General features: G+C 41.2%; 1 protein-coding gene across 1 annotated transcript in view; it reads left to right on the forward strand.

Moving 5' to 3' along the window:
• The first annotated feature begins 4,646 nt into the window (after positions 1-4,646).
• kdrl (kinase insert domain receptor like) overlaps positions 4,647-20,130 on the forward strand; it is a 45,342-nt gene continuing 29,858 nt past the window's right edge. The window contains exons 1-10 of the mRNA XM_044040285.1: positions 4,647-5,216; positions 11,579-11,669; positions 13,547-13,752; positions 15,211-15,338; positions 16,546-16,705; positions 16,807-16,943; positions 17,037-17,208; positions 17,515-17,641; positions 18,206-18,375; positions 19,483-19,639. Of these exons, the coding sequence (XP_043896220.1) occupies positions 5,150-5,216; positions 11,579-11,669; positions 13,547-13,752; positions 15,211-15,338; positions 16,546-16,705; positions 16,807-16,943; positions 17,037-17,208; positions 17,515-17,641; positions 18,206-18,375; positions 19,483-19,639 (1,415 nt within the window). The 5' untranslated portion in view covers positions 4,647-5,149. The remainder of the gene's footprint in view (positions 5,217-11,578; positions 11,670-13,546; positions 13,753-15,210; positions 15,339-16,545; positions 16,706-16,806; positions 16,944-17,036; positions 17,209-17,514; positions 17,642-18,205; positions 18,376-19,482; positions 19,640-20,130) is intronic.

The raw sequence follows: 20,130 nt of genomic DNA on the forward strand, positions 1-20,130 counted from the left end.
CAAAATAAGACCTTTGAAAACCATAATTTCCAGGATTGAAAAATACTAATCATAGAGTAAACTCAATCGCCAAGTTCCCCTCTTTTTTTTTAATTTAAATGAAAAATTAACCTTAAGTCCCATCACTTCATGGGTTCACCTTCTCATAATAGTAGTTTCAGTATTCTGTGCTAACTTTTCCACTGTGCTCGGCAAATAACTTTAGCTAATTAACGGTCACCTAGCTAGTATTACTAGCTAGTCTGAGAAATGTTAGCTAACTTTAGCAAATCTTTAATTCGTAACCTGAATATTTTCAATACCACTTATACCAACGACAAAATTAAAAAAGTACTAGTAGTAGTAAATGTTACCTACATTTCACAGTTGTATGTGACGGGTCCATGTTATCTTAGCATCTAAAAAAGGCGAACGCAAATATTGCGCTTACGTAACTTTTTACGGTAAAGCGCGTGAGCCCCGTCTGGGACTTTTTTTTGTGTTGCATTCAATGACACCTGTTAAAATCAGACGTTCATATTCCAACGACAATGAAGGGTGTTTAAATTGTAATTCTGTTATAAAGATCTTAAATCTTAATATCTTATCCTAATATCAGCAGTCTACTCTATATTATTGTATAAATATAAGCTCTCTTGCTGCTCATTCGAGTGTATATTACAAAGTTTAATCTATGTTTGTAAATGCACTGTCAGCAGTAGGAACTCTTTAACGTATAAAAATATAGAAGCGCCGTCTTTTTTCTTTCTTTTAATTCAAGCTTTTTTTAAAACATTTAATCACCAAGTTTGACCATATGGAATTACCATTACAGATATGTGTGATGTCATTTTGAGTAGTCGTAATTTCACTGCGACTAGTATGAATTGTAGTTTTAAGATATCTGTGACGTCATTCTTGTTAAAACGAGTTTCAGATATCAGTAATTCGGTTTTAATAATCAGAAATACGTCACTTGTGCCATTCATGTGTTTAGGGTTTGTCATTTACTCTCTTCAACATAGTTGAGCTTTGTCTCTGAAAAAGAGACAATAACTATGTTAAACAAATTAAAACTGAATTTATTACAGTAGATTTTTTTATACAGCACCTAAAGCTGAGGAATAGAAACAAATATCCTATTTTCATTGAGTTAAAACAGGCCAATATACTAATATAATATCTATGTATATAACTTTATAGTTTGATCAACACAACAGTTTCAGTTTTTCTATGATTCTATTTCTATGACTATTTTGCCCACAAATATTTACTCCATAATTGTACATTTCTTTCCTTTAAATCTGGCAACAAGAACGGTTTGGACAGTCATCAAAAATCTATTTCCTCCTCCTCCTGCAAAGACTTTATTTCTCCTAGTTCATTTACTCCTGAAGACGCTGCTGTGGAAGCTCATGGAAGTGTTCATGCTGTGCGTGTAGAAGCAGTTAGTTCCCCCATAGCGTGTTTTCACCACCGGATTCTAAAATAAAACACTTTAAATCCAGCCCTCTCTGCTTGCAACTTCCAGCAATTGTTCATCAGGAGACTTATCTGCTGCCCCCGTGTCCCAGGGGGAATGTTTCCTCCTCACTGACGACTTAAGTGTAAGCATTGTTGTCGTATGCAGTTTCTTGCAAACCTCACCTTGTGTGTTGAGAAAGTTGCTAACATTCTCCTCAGAAAGGAATTATAGCATATTATCGTTTTACCAGTGTAACATTATTTCACTGTTTGTCAAAGTGCTGCACCTCTTATCATTCACATAGTAAGAAATCTGGGGATTTAGTTGAAAACTAAAACTCTTGTTAAGAGCACTTTCTGGACTCATATGAGTTTGTAAAGAGGTGATGTTAGGATTTAAAAAAATAACTATTATAATAATAATAATAATAATAATAGTATTACATTTTATTAGGCACCTATCAGGAATTTTGTTCTTAAGTACAGTAACAAAGTATTTGGTATTTAGTACTTGGTTTCAAGTCTTTTCCAGGGAGTAAATGTTGCTTTGCCACCAGACAGCCATTTTTCCAAAAGAAAAATAGTCTGGATAAGATGTCACAACAAAACCACCAGCAAAACACTAAACTAACCATTTTAAGGGTTTATTAAAAACAAGTACAAAATGCCTGCTGGCTGTGAGTGGTTCAAGGGAAGTCCACTGCAGCTGGGACAATCAGGGCCTGTGCAGGACCAATCAGCTCCCAGGATCCACCTAGACACTCACTCACTCACACACACACACACACACACACACACCTGCAACCCATCACACACTCACATGCAAACACACACACACACACACACACACAAGGAAAAAGAAGCCACGACCCTGGGGGTCACAAACCCAGCCATAGTAACAGATTATCACGTTCTATCTGAGTTTTGTTGGCAGTGGACCTGAGGTAGATGTATAGTCAGACTTTGTAACATTTGAACATAAATGTAAATTGAATATTAGCTAATATTAGTCATGTAAATGTGTAAATGTAAATTGAATAATAATAATAACAAAAATAACTAGATTATTGGTGTCATGTAAGCATAATCACAATGTGCACAGTGGCAAGCTTTGTCAAAAACATATCATTTAATAATTTATAACCTTTGGTGTTGGCCACACCAAAGGTTGTTGTAGTGGTTAGCACACTAACCACTACAACAACTAGCACTTGTCTTGTCTTTGCAGCAAGACCCTGGTTTGCCACTTGGTCAGAACAAGAGCCTTGCATGTTCTATGTGTGTGTGTGTGTGTGTGTGTGGGTTTTGTCTGGGTTCTCCGGTTTCCTCCCACAGTCCAAAAACATGCAGTTTTGGGGATTAGGACACTCTAAATTAACTGTAGGTGTGAGTGTGAGTGAATGGTTGTTTGTCTCTGTGTGACCCTGCGACCCGGGATAAAGCTGTAGAAGATGCTTACGTGACACCGCAAACATTAGTAACTCCCTTGGGTGTTTTCATTCAAAAAGAATGTAGAAACTGTGTGATATAGAGATTGATAATGACAATCTTTGAATTCCTCGGTTGTGACTGTGTTCTCTGAAAGTCAGGGAGCAAATTGAGTCCCACAACTGGGATGTTACAATCAGTTTCCCATGTTCTTGTGTCATTTCACATTTCTCTTATGCTGCAGTGACGACGAGAGCTGCTCGCCACAGCTCACCACATATGGTCGTGTCGAGTCTCGTCCACGGGCCTCCTCGTCCCCAAAATGGTGTCTCTCCCTGCAGTTGTAACGCGTGCAGAAAGGTGAGGGCAGGATGTTCATATTTACAGTGGCCTGCTGCTGCTGCTGCTGCTGCTGTGGCCCTGCAGCACCAAAGTAATTGTTGTGGTAATAGAAGAAAAACAGTCTGCAACACATCCACACACTGCAGGGTATACGTCTGCTGCACAAAAGAGGATTATTTACACGGATATAAAAAGCAGCATATCCTGTGTCAGGAGTTAAAAATAAATCCAGGTAAATATTTATTCTCTAGACTTTGGGGCAGAGAAAGAGAGATTCAATCCAATACCATGACACTTGTTTGCTTTTTTCTTCCTATTCCTCTTGTGACAAGATAAATGATGTGACCTTTAACCTCAGTTATGCACAAGATTGATTTTATCAGAGGAAACAAACAAAAGGCACAGACTGTGGTTTAATGATCAACTGCTGAATCAGATGCTAAATCTTTCAATTTGGCATTTATTCACTGATCACATGTCAGTAAGGTCATGTTATATCAGATATGATTAAGGAAAAATATGGACTTGTGATTTTTTTTGACGGGATTTGTTTTGCGATTTAAGCTCCAGTACAATATTAATTCTTAAATCGATTCAAAACATAATGAAGCATGACCACATGAATGAGACTATCAGAACATTTAAGGACCAGTGTCCACATTTTAGTGAGATCTAGGGGTGAAGTTGCCAGCTGCAGCCAGTTTTCTACCAGCTCTGTATAATGAAAACCAGGGATGGGAATCGGTATCGGTCAAAATTGGTGGATCGGATATCGGACACATAGAAATGTAAAATCCGATAGAATCCTATATATCGCATGCTTCACAGACAAAAGCATTTTAGCTGAGTCATGTTTGGGCTGTTTATTTCTTCCTCTTTGGGAGAACAATATTTGTTATACAGTTGGAGAATTATGTCCTTGAAATGAGTCATCACACGTTAACAGTTTTAATAAATTATCTAAAAATGACTGTATCGGACCGATATCGGTAGATACTTGAGTTTTATTTATTGTAAAATATCGTATCATATTTATGTTTCACAGATTCTCCCTTAATTCTGCACACTTTGACAAAACGTTATAGTCTCATGCAAAGTTGAGAGCTTTGATATGAATGTTGATTTTTAGTATGAAGAGAACATACAGCAATCACATAATGAACGTTTATATAATAGACAATGCCTCGTTTGAAAATTGTTCAGCATGAATACAGTGCTGTGATTGTCTTAATGGAGTTTTCACACATGAATCCTATTACTATTTGTCATATTGGCTGGTTTTCCCCCTCTGAAATCCCTCTGTGGCACAAACCACTGTTATTCCTCTGAAGTGGGCTCCTCCGCACGAGTTTGTCCACCCCAAAAGTGACGTTGCATCCTTCCTCCCGTGTCTCCATAAAGCGCTCCTCGCGTCGTGGACTGTAAAAGCTTCGCAGACGCGAAAGGGAGGAGAGACTGTGACCAAGGCGCGCGCGTAATAAAACGCAGGAGCTGATTGATTCAGATTCCCTCAGAAAAAAAAGGAAAAAACACATATAAGACCGTTTTTGTTTGCCTCTACAATCCCTTGTTTTTCATTCATTTTTTAACTGGGAGCACCTGCCCGGAGCAGACAGCGGTGCAGCCGGCTCCTCAGTGCCGGATCAGGAGTTGGACAGTCCAGTACAGTTGGAGAGATCCGCTCCCCCACGGACTCGTCATGGGATTCAGGAGTTTCACTGTTGCCGCTGTTCGCATGTACACCTGAGGAACCACTGGATTCACTACAACGTTTTTAATTTGAAAGAGACAACAGTGAAACAAGACGCTTTGATATTAAACTTACGCCTCAACAAGAAACTTTGGTCGCTCCCGCGGAGTTGGGATCGACGCTTTTTTACTTCATTTTGACGCACACTTTTTTTTTTGGATTGCGCGTTGCGGAGTTGTTGGCACGATGGTTTTAACAGACGTCATCTCCAAAGTGGCCGTTTTCATCCTGTGTTGTTCATCACTCACAAATGGTAAGAAGTCATTCATCCTCGTACAGATACAGTTTTGACCAGACTGAGCTGTTTAAGGACTTTAACGTCACAGCGTTTCGTATATGGTTCACTGAATACATAAAGGGCCATTTAATGCATTTTTACAGATAGTTAGATGATAAATAATAATATTACCAATAGACATATAATCAGACTCCTCGTTGCTCACATTTATGTGTAACATGTTTTTTATTATTATGCATGGATGTGACAGAAGAATATTGGATTTGCACGTTTTATAGGACAATAAAATGTGAATATTTTCAGCCTGCACTTCTCCCTTGAGCCACTAGAGGTAGTCTTGTCCTGTTGAACTGACTGACAGGTAATTGTGGCGCATGACAATTTTGACAGGTTTCCCCCGTTGATATTAGGATTTCCTTGTGAGTCGATGTTTATTCCAACAACACTTATCAGTGGGTGGGCAGGATTAAATATTTGGGGAGGAGAATGCATGTTTTTCTACAGTCAACCTCACTGTCTCAGTGCCAGTCCAAAAACAAGTTCCTCCACCTTGTGCCAGGTCTGTGTGTCACAGACAGTAAAGTCTTCCTCGTAACTTCCAAATAAACAGCTCATCCCAAAAAAGGAAACACACACACACACATACCACTGTCAGCCCATGACATTTTGTCTACGCTGTTTTTACGTTGATTTCCTTCACTGTCCACACACAAAGCGTGGGAAAGACACAAGGAGGAAGCGGATGCAGGAGCAAGAGGCAGCCTGGAATTGTTCTGGCCAGCAAAGGTCATGGAAAAGTGACACGCTACCTGAGCAAAGACTTCTTCCCGAGCTCCTTGTGCTTATGTTGATCCATGTCAAAGTCTGTCCACAGGACAATAGCCGAGAGGAAAGGAGGCCATTGTTTCAGCAGCGGCCACACACTGGTAGAGCCATTAGTGATGGATAGTGCATCAGACTCTGTTTACACCGATTAAGAGGTTGATTTTGCACTGGCCCAAAAAAATCTATGATGAACATGATATGTTTTTAATCTTTAACTTGCAGAAATGAAGCATGACAGCTCAGAGTGAGGAAGAGATTTGACATTTAATAATGATTCTGATGCTTGAGGGTTGTTTTTCTTGTGTAGTGGTTAATGACTAAGCCTTCCGCATATCACAGAGGGTGCGATGCAACGCCTGGAAATGTAAAAAATGCTGTGGGTATGAAACAGAAATTACGCCATCAGTTGTGCAGGTGAATGAATATATGAGACAAAACTGAAGGAGTCAGTTTTAGGTATGGGGTAAAAGTCTTTGTTGTTTTTATGTCTGTCAAATTATGTGATCATTAGTATATTTGGATTGGAATAATGTGACGTGTGCTGCGACAATTATTCGACAAACTATTTTGAAGATGGATTCATCGGTTTGAGTTTTCTTTGACATAATTTAAACAAGCGTTCATATTTTACAGCTTCTTAAATATGATTTTTTTTCTGGTTTCTTTGCGCCATATAACAAATATATAGTCTCCTTTTAAGGAGATGACATTGATTCAATTGGGCAGCCTAAACAAAACCTTATGCTTAACCTAACGATAACCAGTTAATGCCTTACCTTAACCTTAACTTAACCACAAACCAAATCTTAACCACATACGCACGAGAGCTGCAACGATTATTCGATGAACTATTTTGAAGATCCATTCATCGGTTTCAGTTTTCCTTTAAGTGTTCTGATTTTTCAGCTTCTTAAATATGAATATTTTCTTGTTTCTTTGCGTCATATAACAAAGAAATCATTAAAACTGAATGATATTGGTTTGTGGACAAAAATAAGACATTTAAGGACACAATCATTTACTGATCGTCATTTTTATTATCAAGACAACAAGTCTACTCCTGGTTTGAGCTTGTCTCTCTCTCTCTCTCTTTGTCTTTACGACACTTTTCAATCACCGATTTCTCTCACTGCGGGGAGGATGGTTTCTTTTGAAGCTGTCACTCTCTCATCGGGAGAGTTTATGTGGCGTCAAATTTGTTTTGGAGTCAGACTATCATTCCTGATATTTGAGATGAAGTGATAAATGGGTGCGATGAGAGGTCGGCCAAGTGCAGTGGGGACTCGCTGCTTGTTGGCAGGATGTCCCGGTCCACGCAGGCAGCCACAGAAAAACACGCACAGACACACAGGTTCACACAGCTATCCTTTTAAAGACACTGCGTTGATTCATTTGGATACCCTAAACAAAACTTAATGCTTAACCTTACCAGAGATAAGATAAGATAATCCTTTATTCATCCCACATGGGGAAATCACAACAATGTAGTACATGTGGAACTAAGATAAGGAAATAAGGAACTGTTAAATATGAAAACAAGGTAAACAACAGTGCACTCAGGGAAGACAGTGTTATAATTTGTGATATTGCATGTGAAATGAGGCAGTTTTGGTTTAATGACAGTTATGGTTAACCTAAATACAATTCACATCTTAGCCCTAAACTTAACCAGTTCATCAGAAATGAGGATTTGCCTCATTCAGATCAGGTTTTGGTCTCCATGAGGACTACTGATCCGTGTTTATACCAGAAAAGGTCGTAAAGAGGCAACACTACAAGCACAAACTCACACACACACACCTGCATTTGAAAAAAGTAATTCCCGTACACTGGGATATTGAACTTTACAAATTGCTCGGTGTAGCTATTCTTATAGGCTCTGCATCAGAGACAGCATCTGGTCCATACGAGGCATATCCACTCTGAGCCAGCAATATATTTTCTTTGAATCTTGCATGAGATTTCAATTTCAAGGAGCTTCTATCTGCCTAGTGCTAATCATACATGATGGAACATGAATCTTCTGGCTTAACCGTGCAGGATGCCTGTGCAGAAGAGTCCTGTTTGTCGGCTTCACTCAACTTTATATAACCCATCGAGTGGCCACCCATCATGGCCAGATGTTCCTGTTTTTTTGCTTTTTTTAAGAGGAGACTGGGGCATTCTGCCTCTAACTCTCCAAAGGCTAATATACGGCTAATAAAAAAGGCCCTCGCCCCAACTGTTGTCTTAACCCTGCAGTTGGCAAAGTGGAGAGGCTTCAGAAGGGCTCTGTGTAGCAGAGTATAACACGAGACATGAATCACAGCTCAAGCAGTAGCGACCTCTTATTTTGGCAGGTGATTTCCACCCTTGTTAAGGGTTTGGTATTGTATTCTGCCTCCGGAGGCTTATGGTCTGGTGATGGAGGAAGTGCTGAACAAATCTTTTTAATGAACTGATTCTAATGATTCACTTACACTGAAGACAGCTGCTTTACATGTCACTCGTTTGTGTGTGTTTTGCATGTTAAACAAAGTCACGGCAGTTTCATGCAGCCGCACAGTGATGACTCCGCCCACATTGAGGTGGTACAATAGTAATGGAAAACAAACTAAACCATGTGGTGGTGAGCTGTGCCGTGCTGTGCCGTGCCGGTGACGATGTAGTGGAAAAGCTCCATATGTCTGGTCTAATTATTTGTATTTCATGATCATATATAATTACAGTAATGTTAAAATGACCTTTCCATGTTGCCATTGCTAAGCAGAAAAGTGCTCCCATGACTCAACCAAAGCAAGACTTCCCACATCTCACTCACAAGCTCACACGTTCCATTGGGGTTACACTGAAAATCTACACTTCAAATCTGAGAAACTCGAGGTTTTGAGCGTCAATGACACACTTTGATACAACATTGACTGCATGAATCACTACATGCGGGATTACACAAAACATACAGTATGATCAAGCACCTGATTTAAGGTAGGCAGAAGACTTTGCTTGCAGTGGATTATCCAGAGATTAAACTAATCTGTAATCTGATTCTGTGGATGTTTGTGTTCACATAAACAGGCCCCCAGGAAAATCTTTGAAGAATCTCTCTAAAAAGCAGCTAATGAGATGCATACGGTATATTTTCTTTGAAGAATATTTAATGAAATGATGTTTTTACGTCTCTTGCAAATCAGTGACTATTGTTAGACTTCTGTCACCATGGTTTTCGTGGAGAGAAGAGGACTCGCCACCTGTGACCCTGCACTCTTTTGTCGAACAATGATTTCCCTTCCACCCATTTTATGGGCAGTTATCACAAATGTGCAGGGACTGAAATGGCACGGTTATACAAAGGAATTGTTCTGCCGTATTGTTACCTTTGCCTTGAAAGCACCAAAAAAAAATTATACAAAATACTGTCTGTGAAAGAGGAGGGAATTCCGTGCATTATTGCGAACACTTGAGGGGCCGTGACCTGGAGTTTCCCATTCACTTCAGTCACGCTGCACACTTTCATACATGTATTATTATTAGTCAACATCAGCAGCATGTTGTATCAGGTATCTGGTTACAAAAACATGTTGGGTTGTTTCCTCCTGTTCTTCTGAGCTGTACTTCTCTTGTGTTAGCAGTCACAAGATTAACGGCATCATCAAAACTGAATCATGAAGAAGCACTTCCGTTTTATTTTTAGCCCAGTGTAGCTGTGTTATAGATGTTTCATCATCTCACATCAGTTGAAATGCCTAATATTTAAATAGCATTTTCTGAGCTACAGACTTTTTGAGTATATCCTGGTGTCCAACGCTGTTTAAATCTTTGTTTTTCTGGCTGCTAATGAACCTAAAATACCACAGATGTTTTCCAAACTGTGTGTCCTGTGCCACTTCCCTTTATCACCGAGGACAAGGACATGTGGATGCTAATATTAGCCGTCTTGGCCCTACAGTATGTCAGTAATCAGTTTAATGTTGTGTCACTGGCTCAGAACCCCGTCAGTGTTCTGAGAAAGTGAACCCACGAGTCTCTCGGCCTCATTCCCTCCCTCGCTCCGTTTGTTTCATGCCTGTCCTCTGTTTAACGGCTCTTAATTAGAACCAGCCCCGGGGCTCTTTGAACCAACACAATAAGCACAATTTTTGGCATTTTTCAGGCGATCTGCTGGAGGAATGCAGCACACAGCTGTTGCGGGGGGTTGGGGGTGTTGGGAGGCTTGCTGGGGTCAGTGTTGGGCAGACACTGGGGCAAGTGGAAGCATAAAGACACAGCCATGGGGGTGTATTTTTTTTCCTCCCTCTCTTTTAGTGGGCTGCTGGGGGCCCTGCTGATTCATCCATCTGTAGTGAGTTAGTGAGGATGATAAGAGGGAAAATCCTCCACTTTTCAGGAATGAGCACGCTGTCATTGCAATTCAAGGTCAGGAGGATGTTTTCAGGTGTTGTTTTTGTCACCAGCCGTAGTTTTGGCACGTACAAAGGAACGGCACGTTAAACATTCATAAATCAGTCTCGCAACATGATAAACTGTCTTTTTTATTTTGCCACTTGTTTGTAATTGTTCCCAATGGTCGTATTCTACGTGATTAATTATTGACCTCGTTTTCAGCTATCGACTTAAAGGATGTTGCTGTCGGTATAAGGACACTGTAGAGGGTCGAAGGTGGGGGTTTGATCCCCAGCTTCTCTGGTCTACATGCTGATAATGTGCAAGACACTGTACCCCCAAATTGTTGAAGTGAACGTCTGAAGAACAAAACTGTAGTAAATGGTGTGTATTTATAAAGCACTTTATTCTATCACACGTCTGTCTCAGCCATCCACACGCTGTCGGCACAGCCGTCACGACCGTCTCGAAGTTAAGAGTCTTTGCCCAGGGACACATTGCCATGTGGACTAGCCGAGCCCGTAATGGACCTCCCAGTTGGAAGACGACCCATTCTGCCACCGGCCCACAGCTGCCCACAAGTAGTGTAGTGTAAACTAGTGCACGCGGTAATTAAAAGAAGAAAAGCACTGTATTCGCATGTCTAACACAAATACACCGGGGACGATTAAACACTCGGTTTGAATTATTATTATTACTTAAGTGGTTATTCATTTGTTGCAGAGCAATGTTTTATATCACAACATGAAAGTGTGTGAGCCAACAGTTCCCCACTGAATAACCCTGGACAATAAAACAATAATACATTCTGAGGAAGTCAATATTGGAGTGCCACTGCCAGCGCTGGCACTGTCGGCTCTTTCTTAGCACAGCAGCTGTTATGAATAATGGACAAATGTGTGTGTTTCTCTTTTCCTCCCTCTCTCTCCCTCTATGTGTGTGTTTGTAAATGCAGGTGTACTCATTTATGTGTGTGTGTTTCCATGTGCTTACAAATGCATGTGTGTGCAGCATGTGTCAGCAGAATTACCCCGGTGTGTAACTCCATTGTTTTGTGGGTCATGTGCTACAAATAAAGGCCACGTTAGGAGGGTCGATTTATTGCATTTGTTTTCATACAAATGAGGGAAGATAAATGCAGTGGACGTGTACTTCACATTTACTCTGTATTTGTGTGTTTGTGTTCTCAACAGGGCGACTGGAGAAAGAGCTCATGCCGAAGATCCTGTCCTCCAAGAATCCCCCCGTTTACCATCATGGAAACACATTGATCCTCACATGCAGGTAGGTAACACACATTTTCTGTCTTCATACAATACAACATTAGACTATAATACAATGAAACCAGGTGATGAATTATCTAAATTCTTAATTATTGTGACAAAAGAAAGTCTCTGTGACAGTTTTATTACTTTATTACTTTTGCTCTGGCCCCCTTTTGTGGTCAGTTGTCACAGGTCAGTGGAAATGACAGTGGTCTCATTCTCACACACCACGGCCATAAAGTTCACCCTGGTCTCAGTACGTATCAGAACAGTCAGCAGGGGAAACAAATGGGACGTGCCTGCTTCTTGAGACACTTGCTGTCTACAAAGAAACCAGTGGTGGTGGTGGTGGTCCACATTTGAGTTTCCATTAGGGTCTGTGAGACCCAAGTGTATAGTTATTTTTATTTGAATTTAAAGAGGCTTGCATCATTTTTGCAGGCCCTGCAAGGAATGTTAAGGAATCCACGTCTATCTAATGTAATGATTCCCTACAAGGTCATGTGCTCAAGATGCTTGGCCCCGTGCTAAACTGTCATGCTGTGATTGTCACTGGATAAAGAGGTGGAGGTTGCTTGACCCAAAATCCTGCAGGCAAAGGCAGTGGTATGCAAAACATGCTGGACGCTCCTATGGGATCTCTTTAATAAAAGTTTTTAAAATAGACGCTGCGTGGAAAGAATGTGTCGGCCAAGGCACGTCATTCAAGAGAAGCCACGTTCCCATGTGAAAGCTCAAGTTATCGGCCGATTTGAGATTAACTCAGAGTAAACTGAAACTGGATGTCAGGCCAAAGAGTCCCGAGGGGAGCGGCAGCTGCTGTCACCTTCAACTAAAAAATCCTCTTAGGTCATTGTCAGCTACGACACATTTCCTTCAAACATATGAAGTTTATGCAGTGTTTACATTACCAAGGCTGATTTATCAACTTGTTTTAATTTAGGAGAAGTGATGAATCATTTCTGATTGTGCAAATTAAATGTTATGACAAAGTCGTCCCACAGAGTCCAGCTCATTTAAAGCTGAACTCCCATTTTGAAGCCTTGAGGTTCATGATTTGACCACCGCCATGTTGACATTTTCAACAGTAGTTCACAGGCATCACTTGCACCCAGGCACCTATTAGACTGTCAATCATCATCTGTTATTGAAGAAGACCTGAGACCAGACTGAGGCTGATTCATTCTTCAGGAAGAAAACATGTGCACTGATGTTCAAGTGACGGATCAAGGAGGATCGTTTTCTCGAAGACTTCCATTCACAAAAGGAGTTCTTTTGTTGCGTCCATGCTTCAGACAGCGATGGTGATGGTGGATGAAGTAGAAGAATGATGGCTTTGGCATAAAAAAAGGGTGACCTGTTACAGCAGCGTGAATGGACCCAGGCAGTCGTTTATTTCACATTTTAAAAAGACAGCAGCTAAACGTTAGCGGGGATTTAGACGACGAGCAGCGGATTTCGCCACTGACAAGTCTGGGAAATGACAGATACTGGCTGCACAACAATCCAGTTATAATTTGTGGCATGTTCTTCAATATCAATATAACAAGTGTCTTATGATCATTATTTAGTATTTTAGGGTTTATTATGAGTATAGGGTGTGTGCAGTTTGTGTCTACTGTTCATTTTGAGTGTTATATTTTGTCAGGTGCTATATTTATTCTATCTGTGAAGGCGCTATAATGTACAAATCTCCCCATGGGGACAATAAAAGTATATCGTATTGCATTGTATATACCATTAATGTTTTTAAAATCACAACTAAGTGGTTTCTTCAGCTTTCACCCAGGAGTGAAAGCTTATTCTTCATGTCATCGTACATTTTCCACCATCTCTCACCTAAGTGAACCGCATTAAGCAAACGTGTCTTTCTCTTCCCCTCTGTCCTCTTGTTAGAGGTCACGGCCCACTGCGCTGGACACTTGCCTGGCGATCCATTTCATCGTCGGACGTGAAGGTGGAACAGTGTGACTCGAAACACCACTCACACTGCAGCAAACTGACGGTCACGCAGCTGAGTGGCAGGGACACGGGGCCGTACAGCTGTGATTACCCCAGAAATGGTTCGGACCACGTCACCTCAACCTACATCTATGTCAAAGGTGAAAAAAAAAAATGCCTCTCACACGATGGCCTTTCTTTGTCGAAACAGTGAGTGAAGCAGAGGGAACAAGAAAACAGAAACCCATGCTGTCTTTGATAGATTTATGACGCTTAAATTATTCCACACAGACCACTGACTGTAAGTCGTTTCCCAGCAAGAAAAATAAAAACTGCATGTTTTTTAAGGAAAAGACAGAACTTGAGCACAGAAAAGGACACAGAGCTGTTTTCCTTTGAACCATGTGACCTAAATTTAAGTTTTACTTTCTACAGAAAAGAAAGAAAAATGTTGTGCAGTATTTTTTTATGATGACTTATTACAGTCATCATAACAGCTGCTGTGCTATGATGACTATACACTCATTCTTTAAATGCAGGATGCTGACTAAAATGTACTATGACAGTTAGGCTTAAGTGCCTCCCGGTAGAGAGTCAGACAGAGAGAGGAAGTGGTTTCTTTGGTTCTTCAGGGTTCTTGTGGAGGTGGAAGGTTGAGCGTGATTGCACAGGAAGCCCTGGTCATTGAATGTGAATTCCGGCCCCTGCTACTGTTTTCCTACGCCTCGCCTGATGCATCAGATGGCACCAGTTACTGTTACGCTATTGTTACCGCCAACAAGAAACCCAAACGATGCCTTGTGTTGATTTGTTTGTTTGTTTGACAGCAAGATTACGCAAAAAGTAATAAACTTAAATGGATTTCACGTGGAGGGACGGGGCCCAGGCCAGAGAAGAATCCACCCTGAACCAAAATGTTTGTCACACTTTCAGGGAACAGGTTTTTTGTAAGAAACTGTTTTACATGTACTCCAGTGAATACCCTCCACGTTCAGTGGTACCAGGCAACAGATCAGGAATAAGGTCTGACTTCAATGGTATTATGAGTATAAAATGATGAAATATTGGTCTTAAAAAAAGTGAACTAACACTAAGTGCACTTTGTTTGCACTTTGTTCTCTTGCGGCCTTGTGACTCTGGTGCTCTCTCAGCCAAGCTATCAGGCAGCCTGCTGTGCCTGTGTTTAGTCTAACACTCTCTTTTCAAAGCCGCTCAGATGTTTATTAGATCATTTTCCATGCTTACGTTTGAAATAATAGATTCTTTATCACACCACTACTGCTTGACCTCACACCAAACACAGACTATTTGTCCAGCCATGAAATTCCCACAGCCGCGTGTGTGATTGCTGGCTGCCCATTAGGGGCTCACTATAGCGTGATCTGTGCTTCACCGCTTTATTCCGCTGCAGTGAAATCGTTTCTTTATTTAATTTCTCATGCCCTGACATTGCCCTGATTCAATTGCACTGCTGTGGCATAGCTCTTTCACCTCCGTTGGCTGTAAATGCACGACAGAACACAGACATCCCAAAGGACAGAATGCAATGGGCCACATCTGCTTTGAAACACTATTTCTGTTTCTTTTTCTTCTTTTGAGTTTTTTTTGTTGTCCCACAGATCCAGAGCAACCTTTCGTGGAGCCTCATTATCCAACACCGTACGGTCTGGCCATCTACAGACATCAGCCAAGCCTCATAATTCCATGCCGGACGTCCTCTCCTGATGCTGACGTGACGCTGACCACGGTAAAGACTTGGCATCGTTACATTACACACTCCTCTGCTCATGTCCACTCACAGATTAAGAGGTTGCATAGAGTAGGGAGTGAGTCTGGCATTTGTGTCCACATCGCACTCCAAATACTGATTCAAAAATATAAAGTCTGAGTTGATTAATCTTGGATCTTCACTCACAAACTATCCTTAATGATGGCTTATTGCTTGGTAATGTATAGGAAAACACTAGTGTTGCATACATCTTGCTGGACATGCACTATTTAGTAAATGTCTGTATGTTATTTGATTACACACACACACACACACACACAAATCAACATCGATCATCAACATTGTTATTTATACCACAGCAGGGTATCTTTACTTGTCCTCTGGGAAAAAAAAGAGGTGTTTACACTCTGTGCACAGGGCATCTCTCTGGTTCTCACACCATCCGACACACAGACACAGAGCAGGGGACAGTGGCTTGTCTCAGGGAAGCTCAGGGGCAGCCAAGGGAGTCATCCTGTCTACTTCCTGTAAGAGCAGGAAGGTGTTCCAAGAGTTTGTTTTTCTCAGAATAGACTCTCGGACTAAATTTAGCCCTTCTCCTCCTACGGACGTCAGGAAATGCAGAGTGAAAACAGTACATAGTGTGTCAAGTCACAGGAAATAACAGGTAACTTACGCAAGATTGTGACTGATAACTGATCCCAGAGGACGTGTGTCTACCTCTGTTAATCCACTTCATATTTGTGGAGAACTTAAGAAACATGTTGCCTGAGGTGAAACATCTGGGCTTTTTGCCATATTTGCCAACACCTCTGCCTCAGATGGAACAGATATTGGTTAAGTGACCTTCCTCCTATTTCGAAACACCATGGCATTCCTCCTTCCTGCTCCTTTTCCTTCCCTTTGCCTCTTCTCCTAGCTCAACCTTCTGGCGCGAGAACAAACAACAGCAGGCACGTACATCCGTTTCCAATCGGCAGTGTTTCAGTGTTTCGCGCTCCATTGCAGAGGTTATACGCAACAAAACCATATAAACAAATCAAACCTTCACATTCACACACGTGCGTACCCAGCTGAGGCCAGCCGAGCATGACTTTACACGTTAAATCGAGTTGAGTGCGTTACCCTTCACTCTGTCTGGCTCAGTGATCTTTCAGCTCACAGGGGTCACCAAATATCCGTGGGTTCTGACAAAGTTCTCTCCGCTCTTCTGTCCCAATTGCAGAACCCGCCTTTACTAGAGAAGGTCGTTAAGGACATGGAATGGGATCCAAAGGTGGGGTTTAAGATTCCCTACGGCCCGTATACGATATACCACATGCTCACCTGTAGCACAGTGGTCAACGGTCGTGAGTTCAAGTCCATGTACATCCCTAATAGAAGGAGTGAGTGTGGTTTTGTTTATGTCCAGTTTAAAATGAATTTAAAATGAACCAGAGTGTGTGTGTTTCAAAATCTCACCGCGTCTCTCGTGTCCATTCTACAGCACTTGAACTGAAAAATGTAAAGATCACGCCAGATCGTGCTAAGGTGTTGGTCGGAGACACTCTCGTCCTCAACTGTACCGGCGAGACGACGTACAATGGAAGAATCAACTTTATGTGGGATTTTCCAAGGAAGAAAGTAAGTTCATTATTTACCGGTGACGTTGTGAACGGTGTATGTTGTGTGTCTGTCGCTGACTGCAGAGTTTACGGTACTTCATTTGTTCTTCAGGATAATCGCCATTATACACCCAAGACCATAGAAAAACCTGCTATTGCCTTTGTGATGAGCAAGGGTTTAGTGTTGCCAAACGTTACTGTCGAGGATAGGGGGATGTATCGCTGCACAGCAGATATTGAAGCCATGGTGTACAGGAATGCCACAGTGAAAGTCATTGTCTACGGTGAGTAAACATTTACATCATATATTTCAAATTGACTATCAGGTTTTTTTTAAAGGTGATATTGTGTCAAATATGCACAACAGTGGCCTTTAGTGTTTAAAACAGTTACTGCAGGTCCAAGTAAAAACACAAGCACTTACATTGTGCCACTCTTTCTTTCATTTCTGTAAAGATTTAACCTACTTGGTTAATTTTAGCATAACAGGCAGAGGTTGAAAGTGGAAAAGTATAAGAAGACAACTACATATCTGTAACACTGTGGTTACAGATGTGCTAACAGCATGATTTGTGATTTGTTTGTCGTAGAGCATCCGTTCCTCAACATCTCCTACCGACATGAGCATCCCAGCAGGGTGATTGTCAAAGAAGGAAGAAAGAGGCTTGTGTTCGAACCCAAGGTCAACGCTCTGCCTCCACCAGACTTGATATCATGGTGAGTAATGGTGTAACATGCACATGTCATGGATTCAGTGAAGCAAAAGCACCCTCTGAGGTACTGTCCCATCACGGATATCCAATTTAAACAGAACAAACTTAACAAGCTTTTAAATCCTTTATTGTCAAAAGTCTCCTTAGGAATAGACATGGAAATGACCTGAAAGAAAAATAGTACAAAAGAATATTTATTTCATATTGATTAGTTTAAACAATTGTTTGAAGTTAACCCACCCTCTATTGTAGTACTTTATTAGAAACTAAAATAACATTTAAATATGCTTTTTATTTAAAATATAATCTTTGTTGCCTGTGCATTCTAATGCATTGCTTACCGTCTTTGTTTGTCTCTCACTAATCAGTATAATATATACCTTTGTATAGTTTCTATACTTTACATACTCTGTACTAGTTTCTATAATTGATTCATTTTATTAAAATACTTATTGCTATTATCTGTAAACAGTTGTTACTAATCAGCAGTAATAACCCTGTGGCTCATATACAGTATTATTCTCTCATGTGTTTAACAAATAAAACATTCTATGCTTTACATGTTCAGGTATAAGGACGGCATCCCTATACATAAGAATTCCACCTGTTACTCCATGTCTGATTTCAACTTGGTCATCACTGACGTACAGCACAGGCACACTGGAGTCTACACCGTACAACTGGGCAACCGAGCGAAGGGCCTGTACAAGAATCTGACCTACACTCTGCTCATCAAATGTAAGCTTTGGTCATAAAGTGTGTAATGACTTTGGATCCCAAAGGAAATGAAGCAGCGCGTTGGCTTTGGACAGAGGCTGCCGCAGAGCTGTTGCTGCTTTCATTCAGTCCACTGGACGGCAGGTAGCAGCTCCAGTATGAGAGGAATTTGCAGGCTTGTTGATTCCAGAGCTGGATTGACGTAGCAGGGCAGCTGTTGTTGATTATTGGGGCTCTTTTGAAGGGGCTTTTCGCTGTGTGTAAACGGTCTGCGCACAGACTCCAGCCGCTCAGACCCCCCCAGACCCCGGCATTTATTTGCATCCTCACAATGCAGCTCACGCACTTACCCCAGCCTGTACAGTGTTTGTGTAGATAAATGATAACTTACAAAGTGACATGGTGCTGAAACATGAAACACGGGGGGGGGGATTTTCTGTGCATTTCTTTAAACAATATCAAGAAAACATAGCGTGCTGAAATACGTAAAAAAATAAAATAAAATCTACCTCCTTCGTGCTTGATTTATCAAAATGGCACAAAAAATAAACACACACACAAACAAACAAAGTGAAGAGAGTTTCCTGGTATCAATTAGGGAGCTATTTTAAACTTTGTGCATCGGTTGTTTGGAGCTGTCACACAGATCATTAATGAGATTTGCGATGACGTGTGAGCGTAGTGGGATGCAGATTTTTGCGGTCGGCCGAGCAATGTCGCCGCATGTTTCAGCTGTTCAAAAACGGGGAGGACGGCTGTGATGTGGGTTTGCCGCCTGAGGTGGCACAAGGATATTTGTCTGTTGCTAATTACGGTGCACATGGTGGATTCACTGACCGGGGCAGGGCCCACGGTGAGGTCCTTTTTTGACCTACAGCCCCGGGGCTAGCTAATCATCCTGTCATTCTTCTTATACACAGCGTCTAAAGCACAACCAATGTCAGTGGCACCTTTTCATGGCTATTCATCATGACTGTCATTCCTCATTATAAAGACATTATGAGATTCCACAGTGAACTGGATTGGGATTACAGATGGTTGATCTAACGCTCTCACTATCTCTCTCTCATCTTCTTCTTCTTCTCCTCTTTCTCTCTGTTTCTCTCTTTTCTGTGTACTTGTGTAAAGTAAAGCCAACTATTTCAGAGGCGGAGCTTGCCACTGTGGACGTGCAGACCTACATGTTTGGCAAGCAGCATCAGCTAACCTGCACTGCTTACGGGTTTCCCCTGCCAAACATCACTTGGCTCTGGCAGCCATGTCATTCAGACCCTATGCTTAAAAGGTGAGTCACCATCTCAGTATGTTCTGAGGAAAGAAACGCTTAAACCTGATTTTCTTCATGTTGACTTCCTTCAGTTCTAATAGAATTATGAACTAATTAACTAAGGGAAATGTTTTAGGCACAGAATACTTCATTTACCCTTTGACTTATCTTTAGATATACACTGGTTTGTTGAGTGTGGTGTTTTCACACAGTCCCCTGTGATGCACTGCACTTTAAAATAAAATAAATATGGTTTGTTTTTGTAGCTGCAGAAAAAAACCTTGTAACTAACAAGGCTTACCACGCAAAATAAAATGAACCACATCACTGCTGGTATGTGCGGACCACTGTTGTTCCCTGACGCGCTGGGGGAAGTGAGCGGAGGAGTCCTCCATTTGTTACAGTCTGCAGTCTGACCATTAGATATCGCTAATTCTTACACACCGGATCTTTAACTGAAGTTTGCAGTTTAATTCCACAAATGCCACCATTGTGTTGGAGGGAGAAAA

This window comes from Solea senegalensis, linkage group LG12 (genome assembly GCF_019176455.1).
Source record: "Solea senegalensis isolate Sse05_10M linkage group LG12, IFAPA_SoseM_1, whole genome shotgun sequence".
NCBI classification, from domain to species: domain Eukaryota; kingdom Metazoa; phylum Chordata; class Actinopteri; order Pleuronectiformes; family Soleidae; genus Solea; species Solea senegalensis.